The sequence below is a fragment of the Vombatus ursinus genome, unplaced genomic scaffold (genome assembly GCF_900497805.2).
Source record: "Vombatus ursinus unplaced genomic scaffold, bare-nosed wombat genome assembly UNPS02014794.1, whole genome shotgun sequence".
NCBI classification, from domain to species: Eukaryota; Metazoa; Chordata; class Mammalia; order Diprotodontia; family Vombatidae; genus Vombatus; species Vombatus ursinus.
Window position 1 is genome coordinate 14,000,507 of NW_020954572.1, and position 15,574 is coordinate 14,016,080.

Consider the following 15,574-nt stretch of genomic DNA (forward strand, 5'->3'; position numbering starts at 1 on the left):
CTAAGATTCCAGACCTTGCCAGATGATTATTTAGCTGTTATGACAGTCTTATGTTTTTCTCATATGTTTCTGGCAAAGTTTGTATACTTGGATAGAGGCGAGTTACTCAGGGTGGAAATTTGCCTTACAACAATGAAGTGGTTATTGATGTGCTGTGGTTTGAAATACTCTGATAAGGCTTCCCACCCTGAGAAGACTTGGTCCTGAAGTTTTTCTTTATATTTCACCCTTAAAGATTCATTCCTTGGTGTTTATGTCACAGTCCCCTTTCTAAATGCCACTATTCCTGGAAAGAAAAAAAAAATGAGTGGAGGAATGGGGTTCCAGACCTGTGAACATGATTTTATCAGTGCAAAACACCTGGTGTGGAAATTCCCTCCATAAATTCTGATTGGCAAGATGTATAGTCTTAGAGAAGGGGTTCTTAATCTAGGGATCCTTAGGTTTCAGGGGGTCCATGAACTCAGATGGGGAAAATTACATCTTTAGTTTTTGTAATCTCTGACTGAAATTTAGTATTTTCTTCAATTATATATTTTGGAAAGCATTGTTCTGAGAAGAGGTCCATAGGCTTCATAAGGCTGTCAAAGGAATTCTATGCCAGAAAAAAGATTAACAACCCCTGTCTTAGAGTGATTTGTTGATGATGGCAAGTGGTATGTGTCAGAGAAAGGAATTGAATGCAGGCCTTTCTGATTCCCAGGTGTACCGTGGTGCCTCTTTGGGAGAGATGGTAAAGTAGTGTTGGTCAGGAAACCATTGTGCTTTAAGTTTTCAAGTAGGTTTTGATGAGGGATAGATGGGTAAGGTCAGAGCTCAGGGCAGAACTGAAGTGATAAGAATGTCTAAGCAACCAGGGAACAGGATGAAGGCAAAGCATATTTAGGAATTGGGGGATGATGAGAAGGAAAGGAAGAACTAAAAGGGATGATGAATGGACACTTTAGACACAGTTAATGTTTTTCCAGTTTTGTCTCTTGCTTTAGCAAGAGCCATGCAAATGGACATTTCTGTTTTAGTGCTGCTCAAACAATTATTTTCTTTAAAAATGTTTTATTGATTTTTAAAATATTCATGTCCTTTCCCAATGGTAACCCTCCCCATGCTTTCTGGTAATGGAGAAGCATAATTAAGCAAAATAAAACAACACTGTGGCCCTGTCTGACAATAGATGCTTCGTTCTGCAGCCATAATCTTCCGCCTCTCCTCTGAGTGGGGGAGGGTATGCTTCACTATCAGTCCTCAGAAGTAAAGACTAGTGATGGCATTGATCAGAGTCCTGATATCTCCCAGTGTTTTCCTTTACATAATTATAAATTGTTGTCCTGGTTCTACTTAATTTAGTCTGTGTCAGTTCATACCAGTCTTCTGAAGTTTCTCTGAAGTTCTTATATTCATCATTTCTTAGGGTACTGCAATATTCTAATGCATCCATATACTACATTTTGTTCAATCATTCCACAATTAATGGACACACATTTTGTCTCCTGTTCTTTGCCTGGCAAAAATTGTTCTAAATGTTTACAAAACACATATAAAGGAACTTTCCCTTGGTCTTTGATCTCCTTAGGATTATAGCCTGAAGTGGTTTCCCAGCCATTTATATTTCAGCAAATGTATTCAGCCTGATATACAGTCTTCCAAATTTCTACTGCAAAAGAAGAAACTTGGATCAGCATAAGTTTAGACATGATTTTGACATCTCTGACAACCAAACAGAAGGCTCTAAATATGTCCAAAGCTCCACAGTGATATTTTATTATTTTATCCTTAATTTCATAGGTCAGAAATTTTACTTTCTGTCTTCCAATAGCATGTTATTGTTAAAAGACCATCCAGCAGATGGTGACCCAGCAACAAGCAAATTTGTTAGGCTTCATTTTGTTTTTCTGAGATAATAACATGGTTGTAGGGCTTTTAATTACTACATGAACTCAGTCATAAAAGTAATAATACCAAAGGACAGAAAATGGCTGGTGAAAACCACTCCCTTTCCTTTTATTTATTAATGGCGGAGACAGGCTGGTTTTCTCATGAGAAAGTTGCTCATGAATTTTCATTCAAAATAATAAATTAGTGTCCATACTTTAATATGTTTAGAGTGGAAAGGGATTCTCCATGCAACTTCGCATATCATATTGCATGTCTGTGAAGTGAAATTTGACTCTTTAATGATATTATAGGGCTAGATGCTGCTGCTCTGTATCTCTTTTATTCTTAGAGGGCCAAAGAGAAAAGGAAAGGATGGTGAAAGAAGGATCATTATTAATATTTTCTTTCTTAGTTTCTTTTTTTTTAAAGCAGAATTTAACTATCTTTCCATTAGTTTCTCTCTTAGAAGAATGGAGACACACATCTTTGAACAAATAAATGTGGCTCATGTGCACCTAATGAATATTTTTGGAAGGAATAAATATGCTGAAGAAACTATGAAAATTGGATCATTTACAAAATACCTACACATAAAAATGGATATCTCAGGAGCTGCTCTTGTTTTTCTAGATGTGGGGATGTGAATAAATGATATGTTAAGCATACCAAAGGTGGATTCTAAATGCAAAAAGAATCTTCAACCGTGGATCAGAAAATGCTAGGGTTTTTCTTTTTAATCCAAGTGCTCTTCTTCTTTGATCAGTAATTGCCCTATTTTGCTGATTTGTTCATTTGGTTGTCAGTTTCAATCAAAATTCCTTAGTAGACCAAACTGAAACTTCATATATTCAAATTTGTCTCTCATTGACTTCACATTGCTAAAACTTTATCATTTAAGCAAAGTTCAAGTTGCAGTATGGAGTTAATGATGCTCATTCTAAATACCGAAGACTACATGAACCCATGGAGTCAAAAACATGACTCCTCTTGGAATTTAGAGTAGGGCTTATGGCTTAACCTTTGTATGGCAACCAGATCATGCCTTAGCATCCAGACTAGTAATAAATTACACTAGTCAGCTCTATGGATATTTAATGAATGAGCAAAAATATGGACTGTATACATATATTATATGCATACATGCATATTACACATGTATATACATATGTGGATTATACACACATGGATATAGGTATATCCTTATATACATGCATGTATACATACATATATATATATATATGCTGTCAAGCCTGTATAAAAATCAGATCAACAAGGTAATTAATACTTAAAATAAGGCATTTATTCAGGGTCAAAGAATTGCAATATAGAACAGCCTCAATTAAAAATGCCTCTTTTTACATGAGTTTTGATTCATTTTCAGACTTGACAGTGCATATATGTTTGTATATATATAATACATGCATGTATATGTGTGTATATATGTGTGTGTGATACATGCATGTATATATGTGGGTCCACACACATACACACATATTAACCTTGGAAAAAGAGCATAGAATGGTGGACAAGATACTGGGAAAATATAGCCATTCTCCCAAATTCTTTTTGCTGTGTCTTTGCTCCATTGAGTCACCTATGCTCATCACCTGTACCTCTTTTCCTCCAGACTTCTTTTACTCACTTCTATCTCTCTTTCAACACTACCTCATAACTGTAACTGCTCTAAGGTGTTGAGTGAACCCTTAATTAATATAATGACTTATTCTCAGCCTCCTCATCCTTCTTGAACTCGACAGAACATGATACCGTAGATCAGTCACTTCTAGATACTCTCTTTTCCCTTGGTTTTTATAGCACCCTCTCTCCTCATTCTGTTCCTACTTCTCTGACCACTCGTTCTTTTTTGCTGAGTCATCATCTAGTCCCTATTGACTACAAATGGGTGCATTTCAGGATTCTTTCCTGGACCTTTTCTTGTTCCTCTGTATACCCAGTGATATCATGAGCCCCTAGGAATTCATTTATAATGTCTATAAAGATTATTCCAAAATCTATTTATCTAGCTCTCATATATTTCTACAGCAGTTTTCTACTGGATATGTCCAACTGGATGACATAAATGTTTCAAACTAAACGTAACCAAAATAGAACTCGTCTTCTTCCACCCAACATCCTCCCTTTCCCAACTTCCCTTTTCTACTGAGGATAAAACCACCCTTCTAGTAATCCGGAGGGGCAACCTTGGAGCGATCCTCAACTCTATGTCCACTTTATTTCTACAGCACTTTTCATATTTTTCACTTTCTCTTCTCTCCCGTGGTCACCACCGTACCTCACCCCCAAATTAGCTTTAAAATGGACTCTTTCGGCAGACTCCTAATTGATTTCCATGAATTGAGTGTCTCCCTGTTCCAGCTCATCCTCCACACCAAACTGCTATTGGTAAGGCACAGATCCGTTCATGGATCTCTCTTGCTCAAGAGGCGTCAGTAACTCCCTCTTGCCTATAGCATCAACGACATGACTTCTTAGTTTTATGAGAACTCTCATCGTTGAGTGAACTCTGACACTGACGCTACACAGATGAGGTAGTGATCTAGACCCAGATTCACTCCTTTATTCCTCTTGGTGCTCCACCTCTGACTCTCAAAACTTTCTTCTCCACCATGCTCCTGCAGAGCTCCCTCCTCCTCATCCCACCACCCTCCCACTTTTTATGTTCCTTTTATATGTTGCTTTCCCACATTATAAATCAAGCACCTCGAGGCCAGAAACTGTCTTTCTTTTGCTATTATTGGTAGCGTACTAAACAATGAATAAATGTTTTTTGACTTACTGACCAAATCTCTTTTGTGGAGGAAACTGGATTTTATTTTTAGAAAGAGGGAGAAATTTTTCCATGAGGCAGCTTATGGTACAGTGGATAGAGTGCTGAACCTGGATTAAGGAAGACCTGAGTTCAAATCCAGTCTCCTACACATAACAGCTGTGTGACCCTAGGCAAGGCATTTAGCTTCTGCCTCAGTTTCCTCAACTATAAAATGGGGATAACAATAGCACCTCACTCTCTTCACCTTTATCTTTCTCCCTCTCTTCCTTTCTATCTCTGTCTCTCTCCCTCCCTCCCTCCTTTCTTTCTCTCCTCTCCCTCCCCCTTCTTTCCTTCCTTTTCTTCCCTCCCTCCCTTCCTCTCTCCTTTCTCCTCTTTGCCGTACATGTCTACTGTGAAACCACTTGCCTAAGATCACTTCCTTCTCTAAATCTATGATCTACTAACTGCAGGCACATGTCCTTTTCCCCCTCTTAGCTTAGGGATAAGGATACTAGCAGAAGGGATGGTGGATTTGACTAAAAGAGTAAAGAGCAAATATAACAAAAGTGTGTTCAAAGCCAGTGAAAAATGGTTTGGACATAGGGAGGAAAGAACTGTTTATCTTATATCTATCATTAACTTATTTGAAGTTTGTCTTCATCAGAAATTCCATTTCATATATCCTACATTAGCTTTGCATAGATTTCTACACCCATCTAAAATATAAGAACCAAGTTATACAACATGACCCTAGCATAGTGAACTGAAGAATATAGCTGCATTTCAGTCCTGAGAACTGCTTTGTAGTAGTAGAAAGTAGGACTAAGTTGAGACATTTCACATAAGAATCATTACCTATTCAGGTTGCACTGTCAGGTATGTAGGACAGTGAGAAGACTGCTTTCAATGTATCTCATGTCTAACTGACGCTCCTGCCCCCAGATTCTTTGAAAGCTGCCTTCTAACCAACTGCTGTTGATGCATTTGCACACTCTTGGATGGTGGTCAAGGGAGAAGGGTTAGGATCTTCATATAACATGAGTTAGAAGATCATTTTGTTGCCAAAAGAGGAAAATTTGTTCTTTCAGACGGTTACTAAAATTTGTTAGCTCCTTTATGGTGTAATTGAAGGGCCTGATTATGGCAGAAGAACCCTTCTCTCATCGTGTCCAAACATATTGAAAAATAGCTTTCCTAGGCAAAGCTCACCAGACACATCTTTACAAGAAACAATGAGTAGAGAGCTAAAAGGAGCAAATTAAAGCATGATACATTGCAGTAGAGGGGGGCAAGAGACAGACTTTCATCTATTAATTTTCTGGCTGTCACCAACCTCACCAAGTGATCTTCTGGTCATTATACTGATTATGGAAACTGTGCAAAATAACTTCATCAGGGAACTTCTGGATGCCCAAGTTTAAAGAGAAATAGCTTAAGTTGTATTCTTAAATCAAGACAAATTGAATGTTTCTTCTAGTCTCTATCTGTGTCTGTCTCAGTATCTATCCGTTTCTGTATCTGTCTTTCCATCTCTCTCTGTCTGCCTCCCTTCTTTCTCCTCTTTGACATCATACTTGCGTAGAAACATTATGTCTTCCATATACAATCTGTAATCTCCATAGATGAATACCCCACTCTTGAACTTGCAAGGACAGAGGGTCATTCGAAGCAAACACATGCTCCTTCCATTGTGAGCAAGTGAAATAATATGAATATATCCAGACTTAATAATGGACCCAAGATCATCACCACTTGTCCACATTATTGCAGTTGTCTTGTTTCTAGCCTTTTGAAATGAGATACTATTGTTGATTCCACCCCATTGCAAACAAAGGTTGTTGGTTAAATCACTTGTGCTAATGGTTTCCCCCCCCCCCTAGAGCCTATAACATCATGAAATTTAATATACGATTGATATTTTTATTGCCCCATTTTGATCCAGTTTCTCCCATCAGCAGACACGCCTTATAATATTTTTGTCAGATCTAGTAAGGTGATGCTTTTTAAATGGTGAAAGTCAATTCTCTAGGCAAGCAATCATTTAATGGGTGTGGGAGATGGAGAGAATGCAGTAATAAGATAGTCACTTGATAGATCCACATTCATAACTATGGTTTCTGCTTCATTGTTATTGATGAGTTTTTTCCCAGTTACAGTTTGACAAGACTCAAGGATTCCTTTTAAGAGATGATTTTTTTTGACGAATATGCAGTTTTTCAGCCTCTGCTTTCTTTCTTGAATCATGATGTTTTAGAAGAATCTCTGCTTTACTTATTCACCAGGCTTTCAATAGAGAATCACATTAATCCTTTTAAGCTCCTTATTCTAATGATTTATTTTGTTGAAAACTGTAGTGATCCTCCTTTGAATTTTAATGATTGCTGGCTATTCAAGGATTCATTGTTTTGACTTCCTGTCCTTACCTTTGTTTCTTACATGTCTGTAGGGAACACCTGTCTAATACTGTATCTGGCCTTAGTTCTCACTGGCTTACCATATTCACTCAAGCCTATCTTAAAGTGTTAAGCTGAAATGCTAGCTACTCATCCATGAAAATAAATGTAGGATATATATTTGCAGAGATAGGCAGACAGACAGCAGAAGGACAGATAAATGGATTGAGTCATTTTTTTCAGTAGAAGTAATAATTTGGATATGATGATGTATTGTAATTATTGTACAGGAGTTAGTTAAATATAATGTTCGTAGTCCTAAGTTGGTAAGGGTTCAATACCTATGATAAATCTAATAGTAACTGAAAGTTTGGGGTGTTGTTCTTGCCATGGGCACCAGGCTTCCCATTAGCCACTCAATTTCCATTTTTCAGTATGACAAGTATAGATATGCTAGGGATGTTTTCCAGTGCTACTGGGATGGTTCTTTTCTTCAAGTGCTCTGAGATCCCAAGTAATAGCTTTGCAAGAAAAAAGCCACCACTGGATCTCATGCATGAATAGTGTGAATAACATTCTATTTTTAAAATATAGCTCCTTTGTCACTGGCTTCATTTTCTATTTTGTCCACTCTGTGTAACCACACACAGAATGCTTCCCTCCCCCCCCCTTTATGAATATCACCTAGGAACATCATGAGTTTCAAGAATACATTATTCTAATACAAGATTTTAACAACTACACTGTATTTATGCATAATACATTTTCTTCCTTATCTACAGACTTTTGGACTTTGATTCAGAATATCAGGAGCTCTGGGATTGGCTGATTGACATGGAATCTATAGTGATGGACAGCCATGACCTGATGATGTCAGAGGAGCAGCAGCAGCATCTTTACAAGGTTAGAGCTACCATTTCTGCCTTTACCTTGCTATAGAAGATCTGATTAGCCTGACAAGTCTTTCTCTCTTAGGATATCACTACGTTCATTGTGTGTATCATGGTGTCTATTAGAATTCCCTTCCCTGTCCCCAACCTCATTTCCATCCCCTGTGTGCTGACAGACTGCACCGACATCATAATTGCAATAAAGTTCCCTTTATCACATTTTATTTGGCGTAATTCTATAGAAGGACAAAGATTTATCTTCAAGATGAATAGCAATAAATGAAACTGCATTAATAAATAGGCCAAAACAAAATGAAGAATAAATGGGATGGTAACATTTAACCAAACGTGTTTTGATTGGAGCATTCCAATGGATATTATCTACCCCTTTGGTCTTTTCAGAAAAGAAAGAAATTTGCCTGTGGTTTGTTTTGGTGTTTCCAAGAGGCAGGACCCTTCCAATTTAATTTTTATTAGTCATACATAAAGCAGATGATGTCATGTTGAGTCAATATATGTGCTCGTGATTTAAGGAAACTGATTTTGAGCTCACATACTGATTGCAGGTCATCAGTCTAATAAACATATACACGTATATATGTACATATATGTATGCATATGTATAATTTTTTTTGTTTGCTACTTTACACTCAGCCTAGTGCATTTTATCAATCTTTCTACTTAACAAGGAGTTTTAGAAGTTTTCACAAAACAGCCATGTGATTTTTGACTGAAGAACATGTAGGCTTCCCAGTAACTGAAAAGCTGTAGGGGGAGGGAAGAGGGACTTTCCATAGAAATATCAGGCTGCAGTAAATCTTCCTCATTTAGGCAATTTTTATTGGAGTAATTCTGACAGTTGTCATCCTTGAATTGCTTTGAGCATATGGCATATTTCAAAGAGCAGATTGTGAATCATAAAAAATAAAATTAATAACTAACCACAGAATCAGCAACAGTATAATGACAAGAAACAACTACCCTGTAGACTTAAAAAAAATTGTTAGAGAATAACTAGTGCATTCAAGGTCAAATAAAAGTTGTTTTCTTTCTTATTCCATAATGCTGTTTTAAGTTACTTTTTCTTAAATATAATACCTTACATATAATCCCATCCCCAATCCAAAAACAGAAGTATTTATAATTTTCCTAGGTTTAGTTGACTTTAATTGGAGTCTCTTGGGAATCATTTTCTTAAAAGAATGTGGAAAGAGCCTCTGGGGCTCAATGAATGGACAAACTTATGTCTCCAGAGAATTTTGTCTCTAATAAATGGATTTTACTGACCATTAGTCTTTTCGTTTTTGGGTATTTGTCAACATTAAAAGCAAAGCTATCAAATCTATCTTCTAATATAATACCATGAGACTGACAATATCATCCTAAAATAATGAAGCTCAGATCACTTAGTATATTCTAGGTCAAATCCAAGAATCATACATGGGAAAAAATAAGTCAGTTTAAATCTCTAGTAGGATTATATTATTTTTCTATTTCTAACTCCTACATCTTTTATAAGTTATAGGACATAAACATTAAAAATCAGCCCCCAATGAAGGGGGAAAATAGCAAAGGACCCATTTAGCCATATGGTCTTAGCCACAACTTAACAGGCCATTTTACCCTGGATGCCACTCAAATTAGTCATCTTGCCCTATTTCCTACCACACACATAGTCCACCACACTCTCAGAAAAGTTGTGCTTTCCTTGTTAAAAAAAATTGGAATTCAGATAATCTATGTTACAATCAACATTGAATCTTAAAAAGAAAGGGCTGTTTCCCCCCATCTTTTTTTTTCCCCTCAATGGCTTCTCTTGACATAGTTTGCCTGAAATCGCACTTTCTTCTCTCTCCACTTTCATGCTTTGTGTCTTCAAAGCCGAGAGTTCTCACTAGTCAGTATACTATTTTCAAGCTTTTTTCTGGCTATGGCTCTTTGCCTAGAGGTGTCGCATATTGCAATGTACAGATATAAATGGATATGGAATTACAGAATTTAGGTCTGAATCTCCATTGTGATTTAATTACTATCTATTTGACCTACTATAAATTATTTAGCTTCTTGGAGCCTTAGTTTCTTTATTTGTAAAATGACAGGATTAAATTGAATGATCAAAGCTGACTTTTATATTGCTTGTTAAGTTTTACAAAGCTCTTTGCATGTATTGTAATTTGATCCTTGTAGTAAACCTGTGAGATAAGTACTAGGAAAATATTATCTCTGTTAAAACATTTTTATTATGAATTTTAAAACATCAACATATACAAAGAAGAACAGAAAAAGAGGATTGTATATGAAATCTCAAATCTTGATTATATAGCACTTAGTTTTTTAAATTAAATTAAACACAAATTAAATTTAGTACAAATAACTTCCCTGATTGTTCCATTCTGAACTTCCTCTGTTCTCTTTGGTGTATTTTTAAAACATTAACACTCCTTTCTTTCTTCTTCTTTCCTTTCTTCTTCCTTCTTTCCTTCCTTCTTTTTTTTCTCCCTCCCTTCTTCCTTCCTTCCTCTCTCTCTGTCTCTCTCTCTCTCTCTCTCACTCTCTCTTTCTTTCTTTCTTGGATTATTATCCCTATCTCCTTTACTCTCCCCCCAAAAGCCTTCCATATATATACATACATACATATGTATATACATATATATACACACACATATATATATATATAGTCAAAGAAAATAAATTCATACATTGGATGGGTCTGAACATATATGTCTCATTCTGTACATCTAGTCCATCACCTCTTTGTTAAGAACTGAGAAGCGGGCTTCATCATCAATCTTCTCATGTCATAATTAGTCAAAGTTGATCAGAGTTCTTAAGTTTCACATTGATTAGAATTCTCAAGTCTTTCATGTGTAACAAGCCTGTCTTCATTTGGCTCAAAAGGAGGCCAGAATAGTTGTATCTAGTGTCTCCTTCCCCCATCCTTGTCCAAGGGAGACTTTGGTTCCTTCCAGGAAGGGAAGCACAAGGTGGAGACCAGAGCTGCTCTGCTTTCCTCAGAGAGAGGGAATAGCAGGCTAGAATCATATCTATTTGTACCCTTGAATATTAGTCTAGAGGATATGATTTTAAGGTTCAACCTAATCTCCAGATGAGTTTTTCTTAATGGGGAAAGGAGGACTCTAACCTTTATATCCAAGACTTGAATTCCTTCTTACCAAAATCCTGTTTCACAATGAACACATATAGCAAATTGCAAAGAAACCCAATTATCGAAATTTATAGCAAAGCAAAAATCAGAGGAGAGCTAGGTGACACAGTAGATAGAGCACTGGCCCTGAAGTCAGGATGACCTGAGTTCAAATCTGGCCTCAGACCAAACTCTTGACACTTACTAACTGTGTGACCCTGGGCAAGTCACTTAACCTCAGTTGGCTAAAAAAAAAAAATCAGAGGAAGTTATACATAGTAGCATATATACTAGACAATACAGAGTAAAAGAGCTCTCCTGTGGGAAGTGAAGTAACTCAGGTTAACCAAGGGACCTCAGCTCTCACCCAAAGGGGAAATTCCCCCAAATCTCTAGTGCAGCAAGCTAGGGATAGCAACATGATAAGATTATCAGTTCCTCTTATACTGGCTTCTTCCCATAGTTTTTCTCCTCTCATGTCCCTGAAGAGAGGTTGGAATTCCATGCATCTTGTCTCATAAAGCTAGAGACCAGCAACTCTAAAGAGATCAGAGAAAAGAGACTGATGAGACCTCTTCTCTCTCTTGTCAGCTTTACTCTGCCTCTGACACAGATGGTGGGCATTCATTCCACCAATGAGGAGAGAGTCCTATGCCAATGATCTTTGGGGCTTGGGTTACACGTAACTGGTACATTATTATACTCATATGCATTTTCTCCCAGTTATGGTCACTTCAGTCTTTATTAGTTTATATAAATCTTCCCATGTTTCTCTAAATATTTTCTTTTCATCATTCCTTGTTGGCACAATAATATTGAATTACATTCATAAACTATAATTTGTTCAGCTATTTCCCAATAGGTCAGTACCTACTGTGTTTCCAGTTCTTTGTTATATTATGTTCTACACATATTTTTAACAGCGGGATCTTTTTCCTCTCTCTTTGAACTCTTTTATCCTTAATAGTGGTATCACTGAGGAAAAAAGTTAAAAGCTTAGCAACTTTGGGGTGGGGGGGTATATTTCTAAATTGCTTTCCATAATGGTTGAACCAATTTGCAGTTCCACCAAAAATATGCTAGTGTCCTGTTCTCCCACATCCCTTCATTCTTTATCATCTATGCCAATCTTAAGGGTGGGAGATAGATTATCAGAGTTGTGTTAATGTGCATTTTTTTAATTATTAGCGATTGGGAATATTTTTCATATGGCTGTTGGTTGACTACATTTCTTCTTTTTGAAAACTGCCTATTCATATCCAATATCCCTGTTTTAGAAATGAGTAAATTGAGGGGCAGCTAGGTGGTACAGTAGATAGAGCACCAGCCCTGAAGTCAGAAGGACCTGAGTTCAAATCAGGCCTCAGACCAAACATTTGACACTTACTAGCTGTGTGACCCTGGGCAAGTCACTTAACCCCAATTGCCTAAAAAAAAAAGAAAAGAAAAGAAATGAGTAAACTGAGGCTGGAAGAGATTAAATCATTGCCCATGTACATACATAGCTAGTGAGTGATAGAAGCAGAATTTGAGCCTCAGCCTGGCATAACTTGAAATCCAGTGGTTTTTCCATTACCCCTTTGCTATCACTAAAAGCCTGTCTAGCTCTAAACCCAATGATGGTGTTTAGAAAATTTTTTTCTATTTTTACTTGGCTCATGGAAATAAACATGCAGCATTGTTTTTTCCTGAGAGGCAATATGGCATAGTGGAAAGAGCATGAGACCTAGAGCCAGGCTAGTAGAACTAGGTTAAATCCCAACTCTGCCACTTAATTAGCCATGTAACCAGGACAAGTTACTAAACTTTCTGAGCCTCAGTGTTGTCACCTATAAAGTAGACATAAGGATGTTTATAGTATTTACTTATAAGATTGTCTTTAGGATCAAAGTTCTTTGCTTAAAGTATCATATGATTTGTCAAGCATTATTATTATTCTTAGCATTGACCCCATTGAAAAGTGGGGGGCAGTTAGGAACCCTAAGCAAGGTAGCGTATATGTTGCCACTGTGACATAGGGTCCCTTTTGATCAATAATCAATCAATAAACATTTATTATATGCTTACTATATGCCAAACACTGTGCTAAGCACTTGGGATACAAAAAAGAAGCAAAAGACAGTTCCTGACCTCAAGTAGCTTACAATCTAATGAACCCTTTGACACTGTAACTTCTGACCTCAACTCCTTTGTGGCCTTATGGTCTAGACCACTTTTAGTTCAGAGCTTGTTCCTGATCCAAAGAAATTAGAAACCTAGAATTCTGTATTTTTTCTTGTTTTACCAATATATCCACTCCTTAGAATGTAAGCTCCTGAAGGTTAGGGACTATTCTCACTTTTCCTTTGAATTCCCAACACTTAGCAAATTACCTGGCATGTGGTAACCACTTTAAAAAAATGCTAGTCTCCTCACAACCATGTCAAATTTTTTTTTTCTATTTTGTCACTGAGTAGGTAAGGCAGTTTCAGTATTTGTCGGGGAAAGGGTTGATGTGCTGCGGGCTACTAGCTTTGATCAGCTTTGTTTATCCAATCTCATTTCAAGTGTATCTGAATTCTGGGGAGGAACGCGAGATTAACTTGTCTTTCCAACCTGTCTTAAAACAGCTAATCTGAACCTCAGAGGCTTACCTTGAGCCTAGTAAGAAAAATGACATCTTGGCACAGCTAAGGGATTTCAGTGTGTTCCCTCCAATTTTCTTGAATCTGCACTCATTTCCTTAGGGTCCTTTGGCTCCAGAGAACTTTAGAACCATCTATTCAACCCTGCAAATTAGTAAGATTCTTTGGTATGAGGCTTATCAGTTGGTGCTTTTTAAGACTGACATGCCCAAGTCTTCATGATTGGCCAATCCTAAGATTTATAGAAGAAAGTTACTGGAGTTTGGGTTAGAGGTGAAGAATCTAATTGGATATTTTTCTTAAATTTCTCATCCAGAAATTAAAAATCTACCTTTTCAGCCTTTCTTTATGCTGAGTCTCTGTATCCTATGTACCCATCTTACTGGACTATTCACTGAATGCCATTTTCATCTTGAAATGGCACCCTACCATCGGTTGTCTCTCCCTCTTCAAGTATCTAGAAGCACCTTTGTTTTGGGAGGCACCATAGCATAAAGGTAGGAAAAGCAGGAAACTTGGAAGAAGGAAGCCTTGTCTATTGCTATCTTCTGTGACTTTGGTTGAGTCAATACCTCACAGAGTTGTTGTGAGAAAATTGCCTTGTACACCCTAAAGCAATGTAGATATGGAAGTGGTTTAGACATACTCTTTGCACTTATTCCATTCTGCGATTAAAAAGGGATCTCTGTCAATATGAAACTATGACACACACACAAATTTATGACATACAATTTTACTTTAATGTAGTCACATATAACATAAATTATACATAGGGATAAGGATAGGGACTAGATTTGTGATTTTATTGAGACAGGAAACTCCTTGTACCAATGCAGTTGGCATCTTCTCTGAAACTTAAAACATTATAAGGTTATCTGGAGTAAAGGCATCGAATATTTGACCCTCAGTCACAGTAGTAGGAAACAGGATTAAAATGTAGTTGGGAAATACTTAACAAAATAAATAAAAATGTGAAAAAACTCATATGTAACATTATGTTTTAAAAGTATGGATTAGTGGTTCCCATTTCTATTTGAATTTATAGCACTATTCTAGAGCACTGTTCTAGAGTGACTTACCTTGATTTATACAGTTTGGATATATGTCAAAGGTAGGACTAGAACCTAGGTCTTCCTGTGTCTGAGACCAGCTCTCTATCCACTACACCAGAGTTGGGGAACCCGCGACCTTAAAGCTACATGTGGTCTTCTAGGTCCTTAAGTGGGGCCATTTGGCAGAATCAAAATATTTGGCCTTCTAGGTCTTTAAGTGCAGCCTTTTGACTGAATCCAAATTCCAAGTTCTGAAAAATTTGGATTCAGTCAAAAGGCTGCACTTAAGGACCTAGAAGGCCAGATGTGGCCTTAAGGCCATACATTCCCTATGCCTGCACTACTTCATACTGCCTCTCAACTATACATAGAATTTATACTCACAGATACACTTATTTGTATATATTGATGCATCATGGCTTAGTGGCTGTAGGATGAGGGTTTAAGTCTTGTAACTAACACTTACTGGCCCTGTGACCCCTGGGTCAGTTACTTAATCTGCCAAGGCACCAGATAAATCTATAACACTAAAATTGCAAAAAAGGTACTCATGAGCTGTTTCTCACCTACTTTGATGAAACAGTGATTTGATACACACATATCAGTGTATATGTTTATCATATCTACATATAAAGCTGTGTTACGAGACAGAAACTTTATGTGTAGCTATAGGAGTTTCTGCCGAAATTAATCGAATTTTTACGTGGGCTACAAACATCGTTTCTTTCCTCGGACTCTATCTAACAATGTACATAATTGCTAATATTTCACTTTTCCCTTCTTTCTCTGAATCTGCAATTCTTGAAACAAAGTTTTACTCAGTGG

At 37.0% G+C, this 15,574-nt stretch overlaps 1 protein-coding gene across 1 annotated transcript in view; it reads left to right on the forward strand.

The window, feature by feature from the left end:
• Window positions 1–15,574, forward strand: part of AKAP6 (A-kinase anchoring protein 6) — a 470,308-nt gene that overhangs the window by 308,069 nt on the left and 146,665 nt on the right. The window contains exon 9 of the mRNA XM_027870237.1: window positions 7,821–7,941. Coding sequence (XP_027726038.1) covers window positions 7,821–7,941 — 121 coding nt within the window. The remainder of the gene's footprint in view (window positions 1–7,820; window positions 7,942–15,574) is intronic.